A 26,384-nucleotide genomic window follows, 5' to 3' on the forward strand; every position below is an offset into this window, starting at 1 on the left:
GCTCGCCTGCACTCACTCCACACTTCTATCTACATACTGGAGGAAGTGATTGTGTTGTTTACAACAGGAAAGGAATGCAGGGCTCTGCGTTCTGATAAATGATTGGCTGATGTAAAGTAACAGAACGCGCGTGTTACTTTAACTGTTTTAACACTTTTGTCTATGTGTTCTCCACGACTCACTATTTAAATGCTGAATTTCAGGTATATGTAGGAGTCTACCGAACAACAGCTTTTTGCTAACATTTGTGACAGTACTGCACTTGTATGCACCATTATCAATGAGCCCTTTTCCCATACAATCCCCTCCCACACTGTCTAACGCTGTACCAAGAAAATTGCAGCGCGCTGATAGCGTGCAAGTGGATAATGTTTTGCAGCATCAGAGGCACACTTCCTAAGACCTAGCTTATTTGACGGGGGATGAGAAATGATTTGGTAAAACGGACTGTTATTATTTGTTAAACACTGTGGTTAATTATTGCTACACCAGAAGGCAGAATTTTTGTGCAGAATATACGATTATATGTATACATCTTTTCACTTCTAATGGGGTTTTCTTGCTCCTCCGGCAGGTTAGTGTTATGAGATGTTCTCTATTTGCCATGGCAAGAGGTCTGTTTTCATGGGTCTGGCTGAGGAAGCCTATCTACATACAGGTAAGCCAATGGAAAATCTTTCCTACACCTTCTCTTGGTCGGACTATCACCTATTCACTATTGGACAGTTGATTTATTCATGATACAGTATGGCACTGAACATTATATGTCTATTTTGGACACAATTGCATATACATTCTTTTGCAATATTTACATATTTGGTAGCCTATAATTTGGGGCTTCTATTATTGTCATTGCCATCATTAATTCTCGTGTGGCTGTTGCATCTGATACAAGTGTTTCCTTTTAATTATGTATCATCATTGATCATATTTGCAATACAGCACTTAATGCTTTGTGATGCCCAAGAGCAGCAGTCATTGGTCCAATTCAGTAGGGTACTCACCGTTGCTGTAGCAACAGGGCTGATCATCCAGTTTTCACACAGGACAGGACACACAAGGTATTTTTTTCTCCCATGAATGAGAGCACTGCATTCAATCGCAGGGTCTTCTAGCTAAAAATATATTTTACAATCTTAGGTTTGTCCGAGTATGAGCTCCTTGTGCTGCTCTCTATCATATTTACTTCCCATCAAAACATTGTCTTTATGTTATATTCAAGACCATTCCCTTTATAATGCACTACTTTGACCAGAGCCCTATACTTTGATCAGGGCCCATAGGGCTCTGGTCAAAAGTATTTCATTATAGGGAATAGGGTGCCATTTGGTACACACACAATATGAGTATTAGGCCAACTTGCTGTACTACAGGCCTATAATAACTGGTCAATGGTTTGGACATTTTTACAATCCTAGACAAATTCAGTAGACGCTCTTAACTGTACAAGCAAGCTAAGAATCATGACTAATTTACATATTTTTGGATTTCCCTTACCTTTCCCCCAAATTTAGGCACATTTTTCTCAGCATTCCAAGTTTACTGGAGACCATGCAGGAGATCCAACCTTTACAAGGCAGGTGGTGTTTTCTGTAAATTACAGAGCCCAAGCTTTATTTTGTTTATTTAGATATGGTTAATGTTTGTAGTTATTTTCCCCCAGTGATCAATGTATTTCTGTTAAATAGCATCCTGGTATTTTATTCCATAGCCTGAAAAGAAAACCCTGGTTTTATCATCTTATCTGTCTGTAGAGCTGTTCAGCTAGGAGTCCCACTCTGATCTGCATTTGTTTTGATCCTTTTGCTTCACACCACTGTGTGTGCGTGCTTGCGGCGTGTGTGCATCTGCCACCTCTGTCACGGACCGTTTTCTAGGCCATTCTGCTTCTTCCTAATGAGGGCATAGATTGACTGGAACAGCTTCACGCGCCGGTTGGTAACTCCATAGAAAAAGCTATTTTCATACAAACGTATATATAAAACCCCAAGCAGACGTTCTGCATTCTTACTAGGATATTTGGATTCCTTGTGATTATGTTTATCTATGCACTGCACTGTTTAAAAACTGCACTCCCCAGTAGCCTACAGCATCTACAAGAACGGCACAAATAATTTAATCTCGGCAACACAGAACCAAAATCTTGTGTAAACGGCCACGAGAAATTACAAATCATTCAACAAATCCTTAGCATTAAAAGGATGATTGTCTATGATTGGGTCTGTTGTCTGACTTACTCCTCATAATAGTATCAGACATTGCCTGCATGCCGCTGAAGTTATCGCCGTCATCCTACATTTCATCTCCACATAGGCTACACCTTGTGGAAGGCCATGGTTGCCAGGGTGTGGAGAGCTCTGTGGTCCAGCCAAGTATTCCTAAAACTGCTCCATGGAGCCTGTCTGTCTGCCAGGAGACAGGGGTAATCCTGCCATGCTGGCTCCAATTTACTGTGCTCAGTCATCCAGATCTGATATCCAATACTCCTTGAGTCCTTTACGCCCAGAGTTAGACTCTGGGAATGACTCATAGCCGGCATCCCAAATGGCAAGTTGATATCACCAAACACGTAGCGCTGGCTACATATATAAATATGATTTGTCACCTATCTGACACAGTGTGAACGTGGGATCAGGCACTGCTCTATTTTTGTGCGGCTATTAGGAAATAAAACGACAGATGCCCATTGCCCACCCACCAGTTTTGTCCCTATGGAGTAAGACAGAGAACCAGGTCTGATATACCCTTGTGGCCCAAATGGTTCAAAATGCTAAATTGTATGTTTTTGGAAGAATTTGGGTTACCTACATTTTAGTCAGTTCTTCAATTGCAGTTGAACTCAAAGAGATGTGGGGAGGTTTAAGGAAGAGCTGTCTGTCACGTCTAATCTTTCCACAGCTCTCTCTCCTCAGGGGAACACCTGTGTGCTCCCATCTCTCAATCTCCTCTTCTTTCCGTTCTCTGCAGTGCATGACTCTATCAGCATTTGTTCACAAACCAATACACTGTCTGAGGTCCAAGCTTGTCCCAGAGGACTTGGTGGGAGCCTAAAGAAATCAATATTACTTAAGATGCAACATTTTGCTGGTTAGTATTCAGAAGTCAGTAGGAAATGCTATTGACATGTCACTTTGTACTGTGACACAAGAGGAGTGTGCGTGCCTGCGTGAGAGATGAAGAGAGAGCTAGTGTGTATTTTATTGCATGCATGAATGTGAGGAGACTGTTGAACCAACTACCCAGTATGTAAGTGAAAAGTGAACAGCAGTGTTGAATCAGTGTGGGGATGGGGGGGTGTCCTCGTCCAGGAGGGGGTGATGGGGTCTTTCTTATTGCCTGCTGTCTGACTCGTGCTGGGACTGGGATGAGTCAGATCACCCAGGCAGCGCCTAGCTCCTACACACAACACAGCACAGACAGAGAGAGTGTTACATCTCCCAGAGCCTGCACCGTGCACACAGAGACTGTGTGATTCCCAAATGATACCATATCCCCTATATAGTGCAGCTCTATGGACCCTGGTCAAAAATAGTGCACTATGTAGGGAATAGTGTGCCATTTGGGACAGATGAGCTACTGCTGCCGAGAGAGAGAGAGAGAGAGAGAGAGAGAGAGAGAGAGAGAGAGAGAGAGAGAGAGAGAGAGAGAGAGAGAGAGAGAGAGAGAGAGAGAGAGAGAGAGAGAGAGAGAGAGAGAGAGAGAGAGAGAGAGAGAGAGAGAGAGAGAGAGAGAGAGAGAGAGAGAGAGAGAGAGAGAGAGAGAGAGAGAGAGAGAGAGAGAGAGAGAGAGAGAGAGAGAGTTCCCCATCTAGAATATGGAAAACTTTTAGCATTTGCCTAACGTGTGACACGAACTGTTAATTGACTCTCTTACTCCCTCTCCATCCCTCATCCCCTCTCTTCTCTATCCCCAGCCGTCCTCTCCCTGTTCATATCTCTCTCTCTCTGTGTGTGTCTCTCTCTCACTCTCACTCTCACTCTCACTCTTTCTCTCTCTCTTCACAGCTAGAAAGAGAGCCCATTAGAGAAGATAGCTTTATGATCATGAATAATGGATGAGTGGTGAGCAGGGGTGCAAAACCAAGTGTCAGTGTAGAAATGTTCTCCGCTCTTGATCCACTTCTATCTTCTCTTCCTAAGTATTTGGATGCCAAAGAGCAGTTTCCGGTCACAAATAACAAGTGCTCTGTCTATGTATTTGTTGGGCATCCTTCAGTTGCTTGAACACAATATCTGGACCTCTACTCAGTGTCCACTGTAAAGGCTGGACTGTGGTTAGGGTTAGTTAGACTATAATCCCAGCGCACCAGTGGTCTCAATGTGTCTATTGACCTGTTGGTATCTCTAGCATGTTTCAGACATATAATTAATTACACTTCAGTGCAGTTTTAACTAAGGAAATAAACCCCAAGGCCCAATGTGATGTCAGTATTTAGTGGACAAGCAGCATCCCAAATGGCACCCTACTCCCTATAAAGTGCACTTATTTTGACCAGGAACAATAGGGCAGTTAATGCACAATACAAGGGAATAGAGAGCCATTTGGGATGCACCCTCGCTCTTTCCCCACTAGCAGCCTATGGGATCCTGTATAGGAGAGAGAAATGCATCATCACATAGTTGAAATGAAAGCCCTCAAAGTATTGATTTTTAAAGGTCAACCACATTTTTGTTTTCCTTCAGAGTGTTATCCATATAATGGCTTTGCAGTTGGATTAAATTTACATCACATACCCACACAAGAATCAATATGAAACACAGTACATTGTGTGGTTACTGCTGCTTTGTAGCAGTTTTCTCTCAGCTTAGGTTTGTAAAAAAAAAAATGGAATATTACACGCACAGATTATGCTCATGCTAAACATATTTGTTGGCATACTTCCAAAGTGAAATGTATCAGGTCTTCAGATTACTTGACCAGGGAATGCTACAGGGAAAGTACAAGGAAAGCTAAAGATTATGCTGGCAGCCTGGTACTAAACCTATTTTGTGGGACACTTCCCAAGTCAAGTGTATCTGGTTCTCTGTGAGGCAGAGGAAGAGATCAGCCTGAATGTAGAATAGTAGAGTATTGTACCCACCATGCTGTTGTAATTGACATTCTGAGCAGCTGTCGGTCCTGTGGAGCGCTGTTGAGGTGCTGCTGAATATTGTTGGTGTAATATCAAGGCCTATGGCTGGGGAAACACTTTGATCTGTAAAGCACCAACTCTTCACAGCAGTATATATGGAAAAACCTGCATGCACAGAGGAAAAGGGCATCCATTGATGCCACTGTATTTACCTCTCGCTGCTCGGTCCACTGACCAGGTCTAGGACTGCAGCGAAAGTCACAATGAGAGCACACACACTGGGCTGTGGTGAGAGAGGAAACTAAGACCAGTATATGCTAAAAATATGTTGCTCTGGGCCTGCAGTCACAATAGAGCAGTGACTTGTGACTAGTCAGAAGCAATATAGACTCCACAGCTCTCAACACTGTGATATGACAAAGTGCTCCACCAGACAAAAGAGGAGGAGGAAGAGAGTGATGGACTGACATTACAGTAAGAGTGCCATTGAATAGAGAGAGAGATTAGATTAGAGAGAGAGAGTTGGAGGCAGATTGAAGGGCTAAATTGATTTAAGAAGAGTCATCTTTACTGTCAGTTAAAGAGGGTGGGTGGGTGATAAAGGGATTGTGAATGTATATAAATCCCAGTCTTATGCATCATCACTAATAACAGAGTTCTTATAGAGTTGTCAAATGTACATCACATTATAGGTGCTGCGAAAAAACATACAGCAGTTCACCTTTGCTTACAATCATGTACAGTGGCTTGCGAAAGTATTCACCCCCCTTGGCATTTTCCTATTTTGTTGCCTTACAACCTGGAATTAAAATTGATTTTTGGGGGGTTTGTATCATTTGATTTACACAACATGCCTACCACTTTGTAGATGCAAAATATGTTGTTTTCTTGTGAAACAAACAAGAAATAAGACAAAATAGCAGAAAACGAGCGTGCATAACTATTCACCCCCCCCAAAGTCAATACTTTGTAGAGCCACCTTTTGCAGCAATTACAGCTGCAAGTTGTCAGTAGCTGAGTGTAGATGCGGTGTGGAAATCAAGCGCAGGAAACACGGGCGTTCGTGAACAGACTTTAGTAAAATAAAGGCAGCACCAAACAGGCGAACAGCCAACCCAACCGGGAGGCAAAATACAAATTACGCACAAACAACAACGTGCGTAAAAGGACAATAGCGCACACAGTGCGGACTCTCGAAAACAACAAAACACGAGAGTAATAACGAGAGCAACAGCTAGACAATAACCAATCACACATAACACCTGACCCAACACACGATAACTAAATAGGAAACCAAATCAAACACTAACAAGGGACAGGTGTACAAACAGACAAAACCAAACAAACATGAAACATCGAACGGTGGTAGCTAGTACTCCGGGGACGACGACCGCCGAAGCCTGCCCGAACAAGGAGGAGGAGCAGCCTCGGCCGAAACCGTGACAGTACCCCCCCTTGACGCGCGGCTCCAGCCGTGCGCCGATCCCGGCCTCGGGGACGACCAGGACGACGCGGAGCAGGGCGCGTAGGATGACCCCGATGGAACTCGGTCAGCAGGGACAGGTCTAATATGTCCCTCCTCGGCACCCAGCACCGCTCCTCCGGGCCGCACCTCCCACTCCACGAGATATTGGAGACCCCCCATCCGGCGTCTCGAATCAAGGATGGACCTCACAGTGTACGCCGGAGCCCCTCGATGTCCAACGGGGGCGGAGGAGTCTCCTCTATCTCATAGTCCTGGAGTGGACCAGCCACCACCGGCCTGAGGAGAGACACATGGAACGAGGGGTTAATATTTATGTAATCAATAGGCAGTTCTAACCTGTAACACACCTCGTTCAACCTCCTCAGGACTTTGAATGGCCCCACAAACCGCCGACCCAGCTTCCGGCAGGGCAGGCGGAGGGGCAGGTTTCTGGTCGAGAGCCAGACTCGATCTCCAGGTGCGTATACAGGCCCCTCACTGCGGTGGAGATCGGCGCTCGTCTTATGCCGACGGATGGCCCGCTGCAGATGAACGTGGGCAGTGTTCCATGTCTCCTCCGAGCGCCGCACCCACTCATCCACCGCAGGGGCCTCGATCTGGCTCTCGTGCCAAGGTGCCAGAACCGGCTGGTACCCTAACACACACTGGAAAGGGGTTAGTTGGGTGGAGGAGTGGCGGAGAGAGTTCTGTGCCATCTCGGCCCACGGAACGTATCTCGCCCACTCTTCCGGCCGGCCCTGGCAATAAGACCTCAGAAACCTACCCACATCCTGGTTGACACGTTCAACCTGCCCATTACTCTCCGGGTGGTAACCCGAGGTAAGGCTCACCGAAACCCCCCAACCGTTCCATAAAGGCTCTCCACACTCTGGAGGTGAACTGGGGGCCTCGATCAGACACTATATCCTCGGGTACCCCGTAATGCCGGAAGACATGGGTAAACAGAGCCTCAGCGGTCTGTAGGGCAGTAGGGAGACCCGGCATGGGAAGGAGACGACAGGCCTTCGAGAACCGATCCACAACGACCAGGATGGTAGTATTCCCCTGTGAGGGGGGAAGGTCTGTAACAAAGTCCACCGAGAGGTGGGACCAGGGTCGTTGTGGAACGGGCAGGGGTTGTAGCTTACCCCTGTGCAAATGTCTGGGCGCCTTACACTGTGCACACACCGAACAGGAGGAGACATAAACCCTCACATCCCTGGCTAACGTTGGCCACCAGTACTTAGTGCTAAGGCAGTGAACTGTCCGGCCGATACCTGGATGTCCAGAGGAGGGGGACGTATGAGCCCAATAAATGAGGCGATCGCGTACCTCGAGCGGAACGTACGTCCAACCCACTGGACACTGTGGAGGACTTGGGTCGGTGCGTAACGCCCGCTCGATCTCTGCATCGACCTCCCATACCACCGGTGCCACCAGACAAGACTTTGGTAGTATGGGAGTGGGCTCAACGGACCTCTCCTCCGTATCATACCGCCGAGACAGGGCATCTGCCTTCCCGTTCTGGGACCCAGGGATGTAAGTGATTTTAAACACAAACCGGGCTAGAAACATAGTCCAGCGGGCCTGGCGAGGATTCAGTCTCCTAGCTGCCCGGATGTACTCCAGGTTACGGTGGTCCGTCAAAATGAGGAAAGGGTGTTGAGCCCCCTCAAGCCAATGCCTCCACACCTTTAGGGCCTGTACCACGGCTAACAGCTCCCTGTCCCCTACATCATAATTCCGCTCCGCCGGACTGAGCTTCTTAGAATAAAAAGCACAGGGGCGGAGCTTAGGTGGTGTGCCAGACCGTTGTGAGAGGACGGCCCCAATACCGGCCTCGGACGCGTCTACCTCTACCTGGAATGGTAAAGCGGGATCCGGATGCGCCAACACCGGCGCCGAGGTAAACAGGTCCTTCAGTCTCCCAAAAGCCCTGTCCGCCTCAGCTGACCACCGCAAGCGCACCGGATCCCCCTTCAACAGAGACGTTATGGGAGCTGCCACCTGTCCAAAACCCCGGATAAACCTCCGGTAATAATTCGCAAAACCCAAGAACTGTTGCACCTCTTTCACAGTGGTTGGGGTTTGCCAATTACGCACAGCTGACACCCGGTCAACCTCCATCTTCACCCCTGACGCAGACAACTGATAACCCAAAAAGGGAGACCGACTTCTGAAAGAACAGACATTTCTCTGCCTTGACATATAGGTCATGCTCCAACAGTCTCCTCAACACTCGGCGCACCAGGGCTACATGCTCAGCTCGGGTAGAACTGTACACCAGAATATCGTCTATGTACACGACTACTCCCTGCCCCTGCATGTCCCGGAAAATCTTATCTACAAAGGATTGGAAGACTGAGGGAGCATTCATTAACCCATATGGCATGACGAGATACTCGTAATGACCGGAGGTCGTGCTAAATGCTGTCTTCCATTCATCGCCCTCTCTAATGCGCACCAAGTTATATGCGCTCCTGAGATCCAATTTTGTGAAGAACTGAGCACCGTGTAATGACTCCGTCATAGTCGCAATCAGAGGAAGTGGATAACTGTACTTCACCGTAATCTGATTGAGACCGCGGTAATCAATACACGGGCGCAAACCTCCATCTTTTTTCTTCACAAAAAAGAAGCTCGAGGAAGCGGGTGAAGTGGAGGCCCGTATGTATCCCTGTCTCAGAGACTCAGCGATGTAAGTTTCCATCGCCTTCCTCTCCTCTTGAGACAAGGGATACACATGGCTCCGCGGGAGTGCTGCTCCTAACTGGAGATCTATCGCACAATCCCCCTGTCTATGAGGCGGCAGCTGCGCCGCCCTTGTCTTACTAAACACCAGTCTCAAATCCTCATACTCGGGGGGAATATGCAGTGCGGGCATTTGATTTGGACTCTCCACCGAGGTCGCCCTTATGGAAACACCCAGACATAGCCCCTCACACTGAACAGACCACCCTTTAAGAGCTTTCTCTCGCCACGAAATAGTAGGATCATGGGTAATCAACCAGGGAAGTCCCAGCACCACCGGATACGCAGGAGAGTCAATCAGATAGAGCTGAATCGTCTCCTCATGACCCCCCTGCGTCTTCATCCTAAGGGGCGCTGTGACCTCCCTAATTAACCCAGATCCTAACGGACGGCTATCTAGGGCATGTACAGGGAAAGGCTTATCAACGGGAAGGAGAGGAATCCCTAACTCTACACAGAACTGGCGATCTACAAAATTCCCAGCTGCGCCTGAATCTACAGTGGGGAAAAAAAGTATTTAGTCAGCCACCAATTGTGCAAGTTCTCCCACTTAAAAAGATGAGAGATGCCTGTAATTTTCATCATAGGTACACGTCAACTATGACAGACAAATTGAGAAAAAAAATCCAGAAAATCACATTGTAGGATTTTTAATGAATTTATTTGCAAATTATGGTGGAAAATAAGTATTTGGTCACCTACAAACAAGCAAGATTTCTGGCTCTCACAGACCTGTAACTTCTTCTTTAAGAGGCTCCTCTGTCCTCCCCTCGTTTCCTGTATTAATGGCACCTGTTTGAACTTGTTATCAGTATAAAATACACCTGTCCACAACCTCAAACAGTCACACTCCAAACTCCACTATGGCCAAGACCAAAGAGCTGTCAAAGGACACCAGAAACAAAATTGTAGACCTGCACCAGGCTGGGAAGACTGAATCTGCAATAGGTAAGCAGCTTGGTTTGAAGAAATCAACTGTGGGAGCAATTATTAGGAAATGGAAGACATACAACACCACTGATAATCTCCCCTCGATCTGGGGCTCCACGCAAGATCTCACCCCGTGGGGTCAAAATGATTACAAGAACGGTGAGCAAAAATCCCAGAACCACACGGGGGGACCTAGTGAATGACCTGCAGAGAGCTGGGACCAAAGTAACAAAGCCTACCATCAGTAACACACTACGCCGCCAGGGACTCAAATCCTGCTGTGTCCCCCTGCTTAAGCCAATACATGTCCAGGCCCGTCTGAAGTTTGCTAGAGTGCATTTGGATGATCCAGAAGAGGATTGGGAGAATGTCATATGGTCAGATGAAACCAAAATATAACTTTTTGGTAAAAACTCAACTCGTCGTGTTTGGAGTACAAAGAATGCTGAGTTGCATCCAAAGAACACCATACCTACTGTGAAGCATGGGGGTGGAAACATCATGCTTTGGGGCTGTTTTTCTGCAAAGGGACCAGGACGACTGATCCGTGTAAAGGAAAGAATGAATGGGGCCATGTATCGTGAGATTTTGAGTGAAAACCTCCTTCCATCAGCAAGGGCATTGAAGATGAAACGTGGCTGGGTCTTTCAGCATGACAATGATCCCAAACACACCGCCCGGGCAACGAAGGAGTGGCTTCGTAAGAAGCATTTCAAGGTCCTGGAGTGGCCTAGCCAGTCTCCAGATCTCAACACCATAGAAAATCTTTGGAGGGAGTTGAAAATCCGTGTTGCCCAGCGACAGCCCCAAAACATCACTGCTCTAGAGGAGATCTGCATGGAGGAATGGGCCAAAATACCAGCAACAGTGTGTGAAAACCTTGTGAAGACTTACAGAAAACGTTTGACCTGTGTCATTGCCAACAAAGGGTATATAACAAAGTATTGAGAAACTTTTTTGTTATTGACCAAATACTTATTTTCCACCATAATTTGCAAATAAATTCATTAAAAATCCTACAATGTGATTTTCTGGAATTTCTTTTCTCATTTTGTCTGTCATAGTTGACGTGTACCTATGATGAAAATTACAGGCCTCTCTCATCTTTTTAAGTGGGAGAACTTGCACAATTGGTGGCTGACTAAATACTTTTTTTCCCCACTGTACTAGCGCCTTATGCTGGGAACGAGGTGCAACCTGTGGAAAACAAACAGGCAAGGTTATGTGAACGACAGAAAGCTCTGGGTAAGTAGGGCGCCTACTCACCTGGGAGGACTCCCCAATGCGTGGCCTGCCTTCACCTCCACCGGGGAACCTTCCCCAACACCTAGCCGCGGTGTGCCCTCCACGGCCACAGTTGGTGCAGGGAACGGCCCCCTCGGGTTCCTACTCCTCCGTTCTCTAGCGCCAGCACCTCCGAGCTCCATAGGGCTCGGCTCGGAGGTGCCGGAAGGTGGAATGGGCAACCCCCACCCGGGACGTCCACGGGTGGCGAGCAGGGTGTCCAGCCGAATGGCCATGTCGACCAGTTGGTCAAACGACAACGTGGTATCCCTGCACGCCAACTCTCTCTGGACGTCCTCCCGGAGGCTGCAGCGGAAGTGGTCTATGAGGGCCCGCTCATTCCACCCTGCATCTGCCGCTAGAGTCCGGAACTCCAAAGCAAAATCCTGTGCGCTCCTCATCCCCTGTCGGAGGTAGAATAGACGCTCCCCCGCCGCCTTCCCTTCTGGTGGATGGTCAAACACGGCACGGAAGCGGCGGGAGAACTCCGCGTAGGTAATAGTAGCGGCGTCTATTCTCCTCCATTCGGCGTTGGCCCACTCCAACGCCTTGCCGGTGAGACAGGAGATGAGGGCGGAGACGCTCTCGTGTCCCGAGGGCGCCGGGTGTACGGTGGCGAGGTAGAGCTCCACTTGCAGCAGGAACCCTTGACACCCGGCAGCGGAGCCGTCGTACGCCCTCGGGAGCGAGAGCCGAATCCCGCTGGGTTCCGGAAGGGGGACAGGAGGATTGACCGATGGGGATGGTCCGGTAGGTGAGGGCGTGGGTACCCCGCTGCTTTCCCATCGGTGGAGAGTGTTCATCACCCGATCCAGGGCGTGACCGATCTGGTTGATCCTGTCCTCCTGCCCACGCAGACGGTCCTCCATGATGTCCGTTGGCGCGGTTGCTCCTGCTGATTCCATGGGTGGATGTGTGATTCTGTCAGTAGCTGAGTGTAGATGCGGTGTGGAAATCAAGCGCAGGAAACACGGGCGTTCGTGAACAGACTTTAGTAAAATAAAGGCAGCACCAAACAGGCGAACAGCCAACCCAACCGGGAGGCAAAATACAAATTACGCACAAACAACAACGTGCGTAAAAGGACAATAGCGCACACAGTGCGGACTCTCGAAAACAACAAAACACGAAAGTAATAACGAGAGCAACAGCTAGACAATAACCAATCACACATAACACCTGACCCAACACACGATAACTAAATAGGAAACCAAATCAAACACTAACAAGGGACAGGTGTACAAACAGACAAAACCAAACAAACATGAAACATCGAACGGTGGTAGCTAGTACTCCGGGGACGACGACCGCCGAAGCCTGCCCGAACAAGGAGGAGGAGCAGCCTCGGCCGAAACCGTGACACAAGTCTCTTGGGGTATGTCTCTATAAGCTTGGCACATGTAGCCACTGGGAATTTTGCCCATTTTCCAAGGTAAAACTGCTCCAGCTCCTTCAAGTTGGATGGGTTTCGCTGGTGTACAGCCATCTTTAAGTCATACCACATATTTTCAATTGGATTGAGGTCTGGGCATTGACTAGGCCATTTCAAGACATTTAAATGTTTCCCTGCTGGAAGGTGAACCTCCGTCCCAATCTCAAATCTCTGGAAGACTGAAACAGGTTTCCCTCAAGAATTTCCCTGTATTTAGCGCCATCCATCATTCCTTCAATTCTGACCAGTTTCCCTGTCCCTGCCGATGACAAACATCCCCACAGCATGATGCTGCCACCACCATGCTTCACTGTGTGGATGGTGTTCTCGGGGTGATGAGAGGTGTTGGGTTTGTGCCAGACATAGTGTTTTCCTTGATGGCCAAAAAGCTCAATTTTAGTCTAATCTGACCAGAGTACCTTCTTCCATATGTTTGGGGAGTCTCCCACATGCCTTTTGGCGAACACCAAACGTGTTTGCTTTTTTTTTTTTGAAGCAATGGCTTTTTTCAGGCCACTCTTCCTTAAAGCCCAGCTCTGTGGAGTGTACAGCTTAAAGTGGTCCTATGGACAGATACTCCAATCTCCGCTGTGGAGCTTTGCAGCTCCTTCAGGGTTATCTTTGGTCTATTTGTTGCCTCTGATTAAAATCCATGATACATTTGTGTTACATCACAAATTCCTAATTTAGACTAGTGTTCTATACATACAGGGGTTTAGATATTTACACTAGTTGTTCTATTTAACAGCATATTCGGGAATAGTACTTTCTCCTTTCATATCTCCACATACATCTCAAATTTTCTCTACATAATAATGGTATACCATCAACCTCCACTGATGAGGCATGTTATCCTCATGTAATCACAAAAAAATTAGTCATGTTACCCTCAGAGATACAGTGGGGAGAACAAGTATTTGATGCACTGCCGATTTTGCAAGTTTTCCTACTTACAAAGCATGTAGAGGTCTGTAATTTTTATCATAGGTACACTTCAACTGTGAGACGGAATCTAAAACAAAAATACAGAAAATCACATTGTATGATTTTGAAGTAATTAATTTGCATTTTATTAATGACATAAGTATTTGATACATCAGAAAAGCAGAACTTAATATTTGGTACAGAAACCTTTGTTTGCAATTACAGAGATCATACATTTCCTGTAGGTCTTGACCAGGTTTGCACACACTGCAGCAGGGATTTTGGCCCACTCCTCCATACAGACCTTCTCCAGATCCTTCAGGTTTCGGGGCTGTCGCTGGGCAATACGGACTTTCAGCTCCCTCCAAAGATGTTCTATTGGGTTCAGGTCTGGAGACTGGCTAGGCCACTCCAGGACCTTGAGATGCTTCTTACGGAGCCACTCCTTAGTTGCCCTGGCTGTGTGTTTCGGGTCGTTGTCATGCTGGAAGACCCAGCCACGACCCATCTTCAATGCTCTTACTGAGGGAAGGAGGTTGTTGGCCAAGATCTCGCGATACATGGCCCATGTATGTCCATCCTCCCCTCAATACGGTGCAGTCGTCCTGTCCCCTTTGCAGAAAAGCATCCCCAAAGAATGATGTTTCCACCTCCATGCTTCACGGTTGGGATGGTGTTCTTGGGGTTGTAGTCATCCTTCTTCTTCCTCCAAACACGGCGAGTGGAGTTTAGACCAAAAAGCTCTATTTTTGCCTTATCAGACCACATGACCTTCTCCCATTCCTCCTCTGGATCATCCAGATGGTCATTGGCAAACTTCAGACGGGCCTGGACATGCGCTGGCTTGAGCAGGGGGACCTTGCCTTCTCACCAAGCTGCTTGCCTATTGTCCTGTAGCCCATCCCAGCCTTGTGCAGGTCTACAATTTTATCCCTGATGTCCTTACACAGCTCTCTGGTCTTGGCCATTGTGGAGAGGTTGGAGTCTGTTTGATTGAGTGTGTGGACAGGTGTCTTTTATACAGGTAACGAGTTCAAACAGGTGCAGTTAATACAGGTAATGAGTGGAGAACAAGAGGGCTTCTTAAAGAAAAACTAACAGGTCTGTGAGAGCCGGAATTCTTACTGGTTGGTAGGTGATCAAATACTTATGTCATGCAATAAAATTCAAATTAATTACTTAAAAATCATACAATCTGATTTTCTGTATTTTTGTTTTAGATTCTGTCTCTCACAGTTGAAGTGTACATATGATAAAAATTACAGACCTCTACATGCTTTGTAAGTAGGAAAACCTGCAAAATCGGCAGTGTATCAAATACTTGTTCTCCCCACTGTATGTTATCCTCGTTACTAATGAGACATGTAATCTAAACATGTTATCCTCGTTACTAATCGAGACATCCTTTGAAACATGTTATCTCGAATTAGATTTCTGAGACATGTTATTCTCTACCTGTAGATCCAACGGGCGTTGGTGGACAGAACCCTAGATAACATTACAGATCGAAAAACTCAGCTCACACGGAACTGTTTGGGTATTCATTCACCTCTTTCACATGTGAGCTAGTCCCCTGACAGCTCTCATTCACTCAATTATTTATAGCTACATTTCATTCTCTTATTATCCATATTTCAATCAGCTTATTATCCATATTTCAATCTTGTTATCGAAATTTCAATCAGCTTAATATCCACATTTCAATCAATCTTATTATCCAATCAGCTTAAAATCCACATTTCAATCATTCTTATTATCACATTTCAATCAGTTTAACATCAAAATGTCAATCTTATTATAAACATTTCAATCTTAATAGTAATAATTTCAATCCATTTTTTATCAAATTTCAATCAGCTTAATACAGTGAGGGAAGAAAGTATTTGATCCCCTGCTGATTTTGTACGTTTGCCCACTGACAAAGACATGATCAGACTATAATTTTAATGGTAGGTTTATTTGAACAGTGAGAGACAGAATAACAACAAAAAATTCCAGAAAAACGCATGTCAAAAATGTTATAAATTGATTTGCATTTTAATGAGGGAAATAAGTATTTGACCCTTCTGCAAAACATGACTTAGTACTTGGTGACAAAACCCTTGTTGGCAATCACAGAGGTCAGACGTTTCTTGTAGTTGGCCACCAGGTTTGCACACATCTCAGGAGGGATTTTGTCCCACTCCTCTCTGCAGATCTTCTCCAAGTCATTAAGGTTTTGAGGCTGACGTTTGGCAACTCGAAACTTCAGCTCCCTCCACAGATTTTCTATGGGATTAAGGTCTGGAGACTGGCTAGGCCACTCCAGGACCTTAATGTGCTTCTTCTTGAGCCACTCCTTTGTTGCCTTGGCCATGTGTTTTGGGTCATTGTCATGCTGGAATACCCATCCTCGACCCATTTTCAATGCACTGGCTGAGGGAAGGAGGTTCTCACCCAAGATTTGACGGTACATGGCCCCGTCCATCGTCCCTTTGATGCGGTGAAGTTGTCCTGTCCCCTTAGCAGAAAAACACCCCCAAAGCATAATGTTTCCACCTCCATGTTTGACGGTGGGGATGGTGTTCTTGGGGTCATAGGCAGCATTCCTCCTCCTCCAAACACGGCGAGTTGAGTTGATGCCAAAGAGCTCGATTTTGGTCTCATCTGACCACAACACTTTCACCCAGTTCTCCTCTGAATCATTCAGATGTTCATTGGCAAACTTCAGACAGGCCTGTATATGTGCTTTCTTGAGCAGGATTTCAGTCCTTCACGGCGTAGTGTGTTACCAATAGTTTTCTTGGTGACTATGGTCCCAGCTGCCTTGAGATCATTGACAAGATCCTCCTGTGTAGTTCTGGGCTGATTCCTCACCGTTCTCATGATCATTGCAACTCCACGAGGTGAGATCTTGCATGGAGCCCCAGGCCGAGGGAGAATGACAGTTCTTTTGTGTTTCTTCCATTTGCGAATAATCGCACCAACTGTTGTCACCTTCTCACCAAGCTGCTTGGCGATGGTCTTGTAGCCCATTCCAGCCTTGTGTAGGTCTACAATCTTGTCCCTGACAACCTTGGAGAGCTCTTTGGTCTTGGCCATGGTGGAGAGTTTGGAATCTGATTGATTGATTGCTTCTGTGGACAGGTGTCTTTTATACAGGTAACAAGCTGAGATTAGGAGCACTCCCTTTAAGAGTGTGCTCCTAATCTCAGCTCGTTACCTTTATAAAAGACACCTGGGAGCCAGAAATCTTTCTGATTGAGAGGGGGTCAAATACTTATTTCCCTCATTAAAATGCAAATCAATTTATAACATTTTTGACATGCGTTTTTCTCGATTTTTTGTTGTTGTTATTCTGTCTCTCACTGTTCAAATAAACCTACCATTAAAATTATAGACTGGTCATTTCTTTGTCAGTGGGCAAACATACAAAATCAGCAGGGGATCAAATACTTTTTCCGCTCACTGTACACCTGTTCTGAAAGGCCCCAGAGCCTGCAACACCACTAAGCAAGGGGCACCACCAAGCAAGCGTCACCATGAAGACCAAGGAGCTCTCCAAACAGGTCAGGGACAAAGTTGTGGAGAAGTACAGATGAGGGTTGGGTTATAAAAAAATATCAGAAACTTTGAACATCCCACGGAGCAACATTAAATCCATTATTAAAAAATGGAAAGAATATGGCACCACAACAAACCTGCCAAGAGAGGGCCGCCCACCAAAACTCACGGACCAGGCAAGGAGGGCATTAATCAGAGAGGCAACAAAGAGTCCAAAGATAACCCTGAAGTAGCTGCAAAGCTCCACAGTGGAGATTGGAGTATCTGTCCATAGGACTCCCCAAACATATGGAAGAAGGTACTCTGGTCAGATGAGACTAAAATTGACCCAGAGAACACCATCCCCACAGTGAAGCATGGTGGTGGCAGCATCATGCTTGGGGGATGTTTTTCATCGGCAGGGACTGGGAAACTGGTCAGAATTGAAGGATGATGGATGGCGCCAAATACAGGGAAATTCTTGAGGGAAACCTGTTTCAGTCTTCCAGAGATTTGAGACTGGGACGGAGGTTCACCTTCCAGCAGGGAAACATTTAAATGTCTTGGAATGGCCTGGTCAAAGCCCAGACCTCAATCCAATTGAGAATCTGTGGTATGACTTAAAGATTGCTGTACACCAGCAGAACCCATCCAACTTGAAGGAGTTTTGCCTTGAAGAATGGGCAAAAATCCCAGTGGCTAGATGTGCCAAGCTTATAGAGACATACCCCAAGAGACTTGCAGCTGTAATTGCTGCAAAAGGTGGCTCTACAAAGTCTTGACTTTGGGGGGTGAATAGTTATGCATGCTCAAGTTCAGTTTTTTTGTCTTATTTCTTGTTTGTTTTACAATAAAAAATATTTTGCATCTTCAAAGTGGTAGGCATGTTGTGTAAATCAAATTATACAAACCCCCCCAAAAAACATTTTAATTCCAGGTTGTAAGGCAACAAAATAGGAAACATGCCAAGGGGGGTGAATACTTTCGCAAGCCACTGTATGTGGGAACTCCTTCAAGACTGTTGGAAAAGCATTCCAGGTGAAGCTGGTTGAGAGAATACCAAGAGTGTGCAAAGGTGTCATCAAGGCAAAGGGTGGCTACTTTGAAGAATCTCAAATATAAAATATATTTTGATTTGTTTAACACTTTTTTGGTTGCTACATGATTCCATATGCGTTATTTCATAGTTTTGATGTATTCACTATTATTCTACAATGTAGAAAATAGTAAATATAATGAAACACCCTGGAATGAGTAGGTGTGTCCAAATGTTTGTATAGACCTTGTCAACAGTAATGAATAGAAAAGGTGTCTACAGCAGTAGTTATACAGTGGGGGGAAAAAGTATTTAGTCAGCCACCAATTGTGCAAGTTCTCCCACTTAAAAAGATGAGAGAGGCCTGTAATTTTCATCATAGGTACACGTCAACTATGACAGACAAATTGAGGAAAAAAAATCCAGAAAATCACATTGTAGGATTTGTAATGAATTTATTTGCAAATTATGGTGGAAAATAAGTATTTGGTCACCTACAAACAAGCAAGATTTCTGCCTCTCACAGACCTGTAACTTCTTCTTTAAGAGGCTCCTCTGTCCTCCACTCGTTACCTGTATTAATGGCACCTGTTTGAACTTGTTATCAGTATAAAAGACACCTGTCCACAACCTCAAACAGTCACACTCCAAACTCCACTATGGCCAAGACCAAAGAGCTGTCAAAGGACACCAGAAACAAAATTGTAGACCTGCACCAGGCTGGGAAGACTGAATCTGCAATAGGTAAGCAGCTTGGTTTGAAGAAATGAACTGTGGGAGCAATTATTAGGAAATGGAAGACATATAAGACCACTGATAATCTCCCTCGATCTGGGGCTCCACGCAAGACCTCACCCCGTGGGGTCAAAATGATCACAAGAACGGTGAGCAAAAATCCCAGAACCACATGGGGGGACCTAGTGAATGACCTGCAGAGAGCTGGGACCAAAGTAACAAAGCCTACCATCAGTAACACACTACGCCGCCAGGGACTCAAATCCTGCAGTGCCAGACGTGTCCCCCTGCTTAAGCCAGTACATGTCCAGGCCCGTCTGAAGTTTGCTAGAGTGCATTTGGATGATCCAGAAGAGGATTGGGAGAATGTCATATGGTCAGATGAAACCAAAATAGAACTTTTTGGTAAAAACTCAACTTGTCGTGTTTGGAGGACAAAGAATGCTGAGTTGCATCCAAAGAACACCATACCTACTGTGAAGCATGGGGGTGGAAACATCATGCTTTGGGGCTGTTTTTCTGCAAAGGGACCAGGACAACTGATCCGTGTAAAGGAAAGAATGAATGGGGCCATGTATCGTGAGATTTTGAGTGAAAACCTCCTTTCATCAGCAAGGGCATTGAAGATGAAACGTGGTTGGGTCTTTCAGCATGACAGTGATCCCAAACACACCGCCCGGGCAACGAAGGAGTGGCTTCGTAAGAAGCATTTCAAGGTCCTGGATTGGCCTAGCCAGTCTCCAGATCTCAACCCCATAGAAAATCTTTGGAGGGAGTTGAAAGTCCGTGTTGCCCAGCGACAGCTCCAAAACATCACTGCTCTAGAGGAGATCTGCATGGAGGAATGGGCCAAAATACCAGCAACAGTGTGTGAAAACCTTGTGAAGACTTACAGAAAACGTTTGACCTGTGTCATTGCCAACAAAGGGTATATAACAAAGTATTGAGAAACTTTTGTTATTGACCAAATACTTATTTTCCACCATAATTTGCAAATAAATTCATAAAAAATCCTACAATGTGATTTTCTGGATTTTTTTTCTCATTTTGTCTGTCATAGTTGACGTGTACCTATGATGAAAATTACAGGCCTCTCTCATCTTTTTAAGTGGGAGAACTTGCACAATTGGTGGCTGACTAAATACTTTTTTCCCCACTGTATAGGATGAGCCTTGACTACAATAAGGTGTATACATATGAAGTGGGTAAAACAGTATGTAAACATTATTAAAGTGACCAGTGTTCAATTACTATGTACATAGTGCAGCAGTCTCTAAGGTGCAGGGTTGAGTACCGGGTGGTAGCTGGCTAGAAAAAAGTGACTATAGTTCAGGGCATGGTACTGGGCGGAGGCCAGCTAGTGGTGACTATTTAACAGTCCTTATTAGCCTTATGAACATAGAAACGTGGTTGCAGTTTCTATGCTAGAATTGTAAAACGTAATATATCTTTAATACTGGTAATCAGAATGTGTTGTTAGCTGTCAAGTTATATGGCTACGATTTTATTCATGTTTGAAGTGTAATTTTATGATTACTTTGAAAGAAAAGCTATTGTTTCAAGACCCTCAAAAGCTATTGTTTACCCTTTATATTTCTAAATAAATCATGTCTATTTGTTCGACCCGCAGCCCATCACTCAGATTATATTTTGTCCCACCAAGCCCAGAAGTCTGAGCACCCCTGATCTAGATGCTGTTTACACGTGTCTTCAGTCTCACTGTATCTGTGTCATGTTCAGTTCTATCATAAGATAACCACCCAAACTCTTCAAATAGGAACGCCCATTTATGTATTCAGATCATGATCTTATTATTATGTGATGAACGTCATCACAGCTCTCTATCCCCCTTCTCTCTCCTACTTTCCTCCTCTCTCTCTCTCTCTTTCTCTCTCGCTCTCCCTCTCTCAGGCCCGATTCTCCTACCTGCACATGAAGTATCTGTTCTTCTCATGGCTGGCAGTTTTTGTGGGTAGCTGGGTGGTGTATGTGGAGTACTCATCCTACTCAGAGCTGTGCCGTGGACATGCATGCAAGAATGCCATAGTGAGTTCTCTATTTCCTTATATTAAATTAGTAAATTGATGTAGCCACCTACTGGTTAAAAAAAGTCATCCTTCAAATATAGTCTTCCAATGTTAGCTTCCATATTGTATTGAAACCATCCTGTGAGCTACTATACAAAACAAACACTATTTCTGTGTGTCTATTAGTTAGTTACAGTATACAAACCCACACCATATCTATGTGTTTATCTATTTCAGTGTGACAAGTACAGGAAAGGAGTGATCGACGGCTCAGCATGCAGCAGTCTGTGTGAGAAAGAGACGCTGTACCTGGGGAAATGTCTCTCTGCCAAGCCTAACAACCAGGTCAGATCTGCCTTTATGTCTGTTCCGGCACTAGCTGATACTAGTTCTATGGTAAATCTCAAACGTCTTTCTGTGATTTCTCACGTCCTCTCTCCTCGCCTCCTTTCCAAAATGAGAGGGAAGGAGAGCATCCAAGGACCTCCAATCCACCTGCATCTCTTCACTTCCTTCTGACATTGGAGAGGTGGTGAGGAGAGAGGACACGAGGAATCAAGAAAGGACTTTTGAGATTCACCCCTAGTGTTTAGCCCTACAGGGCCAATTGCAACCATCATTGGCCACCGATTTACAGCTCCATAACGCGGATGTCGGGGTTATCTTTTAGTCCCTTTGAGAATGATAGAGGCCTCTAGTGGCCAAAAGGCAGTATTAGCATGGGCAGCGCCATTGAGGGCTTCCACCATTTTAATGTAGTCAACTGGGTGGGACTTCCAACTTCATTGGCTGATACCTCCTGGTGACCCTGTTGGAGTCATGTCCAACCGGTTCATCAGGAGGGATCAGCCAATCGTTTAGAAAAAAATTGACTACTTCAAAATGGAGATTGCCTCTGGCAGTGGCCATGCTGTCACATACGCTATAATGGCACAGATACAAAGATGAGTCCTCATTGCAACCAACATTTTTTCAAGACAAGTTTGCCCTCTGGTGGATATTATCATCATAACAGTTTAATCCCAAAGTCGATTTATCTATTTGATAATCATTCCGTACAACTGAAATAAAGTATTTCATTTCCTCGTTTACCATGGCAAATCTACTATGGCCTTAGACCGCTGCGCCACTTGGGAGGCCCTTACTGTGGCAATCCTACACATTTTATGAAAGACAAAATCATGTTGGTGCACTCTCTTAATTTTTTGTTTCCAATTTATGTCATCCATTCATTCCAATTTGTCTTTAAGAAATATAATCATTTCTTATCAAGACCAGGGGTGGGAAATATCCCTCCACTGTCCATATTTGTGTAACTAAATCAAGTCAGTCGTGATGGGTTATATAATCTATAACTTTTATCAAATGAAAATGTAGTCTAATAAAGTTATTTCAAAAGGCACACATATATTATTTGGCAATTTAAGATGAAAGGTTTGAATGAAGTATAGGCCTCCTATATTCTTATAATAAGTATTTTACATTCATCAGCCTTACGGTTTCAGATGCTCCTGATAGGTTGTTATTTAATTGGGTGCGGTAATAAAGAATCTAGACAATGAGAGTTGCAGCTGTCTGCCATCAATGTAATATCAGCTAAATCACTGGTTTATGCTTGTGGGATTTTCATTGCAATCAAGCTTATTTTAGCACGCAGGTGCATGTAATCTCCCAATTACTATCATTTTAAGAAAACCAGCGCTAACACGGTGCTCCATGAGAATTTCTGCATATTCGTTGCTATCCACCCAGTGTTTCTGTGTCTGATAACTAACACCAGCGTGTTGTGGCTCTATGTGTGTCTCACTCAGGTGTACTCAGGTGGCTGGGGGGACCTGGAGGGGGTGATTAAGTGCCAGATGGAGGAGGTTCCCCGTTATGACCCGGGAGCTGAGATGGAGCACAGGAAGGAGGCGTCGCACTTCAACAAGCCCACCAAGGGAACCTCCGTGGAGAAGTTCAGAGAGATAGTCCTCAGCCACCTCAAGGTCAGAGTACTGTCCTCTCATCCCAGTGTGATTCATTAGCCTACCTGCTTTTCCACTTTATTAATGGGTTCATGTCTGCAACACTTATTTGACGGCTAGCAACATAAGGACTTTATAACACATTCATAATTCATACATACTGCCTTCAAAATCAGGGCTTCATAACCGCAAGTTGATACTTTCGTTATGTCACAGTAATCACATTCATGTAACTTATTGCATCCTTTGTAAGTGTGTTATGACTTAAGTGGCTAGTGTGTTCATTAATGCAGTTCTGTTACGAAGGTATCTCTTACCCTTATTCGTCTTCCTCTCCAGACCAAGGTGGGTGAACAGGCCAACCTTCAAGACCTGGTGAGCCTGGTTCTCTTCGTGGCCGACTACAACAAAGACGGCCTCATCTCCCTACCTGAGGCCCGTTCCATGTGGGCCCTGCTCCAGCTCAATGAGTTCCTGCTAGCGGTGGTCCTGCAGGACAGGGAGCATGCCCCCAGGCTGCTGGGCTTCTGTGGGGACCTGTACGTGATGGAGAAGGTAATCTAATAGGAACATTTATGGATTCTAATAACTTTTTTGTGATAAAAAAAAAACGAATCTCACACAACACAAAAATTAACACCAGCAAACATAACAAATGGATTCCAATCATGAGCTTATTTATGTGATGAAAGTCATCACAGCTCTCTCTCTCTCTCCTCTTTCTCCTCACCCTCCTTTTCAACCCCCATCTCTCTCGCTCCCTCTCTACCCCTCTTTCTCTGTACCTGTATGTGATGGAGAAGGTGCCCTACGCTCCCTTGTACGGCATCAGCCTGCCCTGGGTAGTGGAGCTGTGGATACCCGCGGGCGTACGACGCAGCATGGACCAGTGGTTCACGCCCTCCTGGCCCCGCAAGGCCAAGATCTCCATCGGCCTGCTGGAGCTTGTAGAGGACGTCTTCCACGGCACCTTTGGCTCTTTCCTCATGTGTGACGTGAGTGCAGCCGGCTTCGGCTACAACGACCGCCACGACCTGAAAGTGATGGACGCCCACCACATCGTCCCCGAGGCCACCTTCCAGGAAGCCATGAGGGAGCGGCGGTGCGACATGGACGAGGACTGTCTGTACGGGGTCGACTGTCGCACTTCCTGTGACCTCACCAAGCACCGCTGTACGCCAGAGGTGACGCGGCCCAACCTGGCCAAGGCGTGCGGCTCGCTGAAGGACTACCTCCTGCGTGGGGCGCCGTCTGACATTCAGGATGAGCTGGAGAAACAGCTGTATGCTTGTATAGCGTTGAAGGGCTCGGCGGAACAGATGGAGATGGAACACTCGCTTATACTGAACAACCTGAAGACCTTGTTGTGGAAGAAAATATCGCACACCAAGGACTCCTAATGAGGCGAAAACATAGGTACTGTACGTCCCGACTCTCCACCCTTCTCCCAAAGTGTGCACTAGCACACTCCCGGTCATGTATTTGAAAGCATTGGTTGGAACCGAGTTTCCGTCATTGACAATCCAGTACGGGGAGTGGTTAAATGCACGCTTTGGGAAAGGGTGGAGAATCAGGACACATATGAGCACTACCGCTGCCTCTGTCAAACCGTCTGGTTTCACAGCGCCTCAGAACTGGACGTGACTTGAAGTCTATGGCAGGAGCGGATGAAACAACCGCTCGTTTTAATTGGCTGATCTCTGTCCATCACCATCTAGTATAACCCTTAGAACCTCCCCCCTACTTTGTGGAGTAGCACATATGATTTAAACAAGTGAGTGAGTTTGGAAAATCTGAAAGTACTCATCTTAGAAATAGTTTTCACATATAAACTTTATATGCCCGAACTCAGAATCAATTGAGCTTCCCAAAAATAAAATGATCAATGTGATAGAAAAATTGTGAAAATCCTCAATGAAAATAAATGTTCTAAGTCCCATCTAATAGAGCCCCACGGTGGAGGAGTCATAATACCCATAAATCCTAGCGGTCAAACAGGGAAATGGTTCCAATCGTTTTGACACCATTCATTTTTCCCATAGGAGATTTTAGAAACACTTAAAATAAGGGCTGTGTTTCGTGTAGGCTTACCCTGGCGTGACGTTTTAATAACCATGTAAATCTCTCTCGAACAAGGTTACTTTTATCAATATATTCGGCTCTATTTACTCTCAGATTCGAAAATGCTAATTAGCATCAAAGCAGACATCATGCAAAAATATTAATCCCTGCAAGCTCCTGCATGTCATCTCTAACTGACACCTTTGCGAACAGGTAGTGTCAATTTAAAACTTGCACAAGACAGTTCACAGAATTGTCAATTTAAAGAAATGTAGCTAATTTATTCATTACTACATTTAGCTAACATTAAATGGTTAATCCACAGATTCTTACCTTTGCCTCAATTTGGCAGTCTCATCCAGATCATCATGGCATTTGCAGTTCTTTATGATAGCCACATTAGCAGCTAATACAGACTAATATATTGATAAAAGTCACCTTGTCCTAGAGCGATATCAAAATGTCACGCCAGGGTAAGCCTACACGGAACACAGCTCTTATTTTAAGTGTTTCTAAAAATAAAAAAAATATGGGAAAAATGAATGGTGGAAAAATTATTGGAACCATTTCCCTGTTTGACCGCTAGGTTCTATGGGTAATATGACTCATACTGTGGTACTCTATACAGTTGTAGCAGGCTTGCTCCCTGTCCCTCCTCGATTTTAACCACACCCCTTTTCAAGTCCCAATTTGTTGCAGTGTTACCAGCACAGATAGAACAATGAGCCAGATGTTTCACCGGCTGTATATATCTGACGCATCCGGTTGACGTTTCCACTCACCACCAAATATGGTGATGAGAGGAAGCCAAGTGGCTGGCAGTGCGAGAAGATGGAGCGAGATGGATTTTGACCGACATTCTGCTCATTTTCTCATCTATGAAACATTTGATCTCAATACAGTTGGTTAACCAAACTGTGGTTAACAAGGTTAATCAAACTGAGTGTCAGGTAAAAAATAATGCGTTACAATCAAGGGGGAAGGGGGAATTGTTGCATTTCATATGTGTAATGTTTACATTAGATTTTATTAGATTTACTGTACATTTCTAGAAAACAATGCCATTGTCAACTTCTCCCTTAACATCTTTATTTACATCAGCATTGACATTTAACATTGATGGAAAATCGTCAAAATCTGCATTGATTCAGTTGTTGCAATTGTTTCATTCAGAATGAA

The 26,384-nt window shown here is 45.3% G+C and overlaps 1 protein-coding gene across 2 annotated transcripts; it reads left to right on the forward strand.

Moving 5' to 3' along the window:
* The first annotated feature begins 347 nt into the window (after positions 1 to 347).
* Positions 348 to 25,114, forward strand: LOC121539946 (divergent protein kinase domain 1A-like). Of its 2 annotated transcripts, none has more exons than XM_041848598.1 (7): positions 348 to 437; positions 580 to 658; positions 21,062 to 21,196; positions 21,415 to 21,522; positions 22,989 to 23,165; positions 23,484 to 23,699; positions 23,948 to 25,114. In XM_041848598.1, exons 1-7 carry the CDS (start codon positions 430 to 432, stop codon positions 24,542 to 24,544), a joined length of 1,320 nt encoding a protein of 439 aa, XP_041704532.1. In that variant the 5' UTR covers positions 348 to 429; the 3' UTR covers positions 24,545 to 25,114. The 2 variants fall into 2 exon arrangements, with proteins under 2 accessions (XP_041704532.1, XP_041704531.1); XM_041848597.1 differs by having other exon boundaries at positions 350 to 437; positions 575 to 658.
* Positions 25,115 to 26,384: the final 1,270 nt, after the last annotated feature.

Source organism: Coregonus clupeaformis, chromosome 26 (genome assembly GCF_020615455.1).
Source record: "Coregonus clupeaformis isolate EN_2021a chromosome 26, ASM2061545v1, whole genome shotgun sequence".
Taxonomy (NCBI): domain Eukaryota; kingdom Metazoa; phylum Chordata; class Actinopteri; order Salmoniformes; family Salmonidae; genus Coregonus; species Coregonus clupeaformis.

Coding starts and splice junctions, on each gene's coding strand:
- LOC121539946 (XM_041848597.1), top strand. Junction 21,523..22,988: donor CTGCCAAGCCTAACAACCAG/GTCAGATCTGCC, acceptor TGTCTCACTCAG/GTGTACTCAGGTGGCTGGGG. Junction 23,700..23,947: donor ACCTGTACGTGATGGAGAAG/GTAATCTAATAG, acceptor GTGATGGAGAAG/GTGCCCTACGCTCCCTTGTA.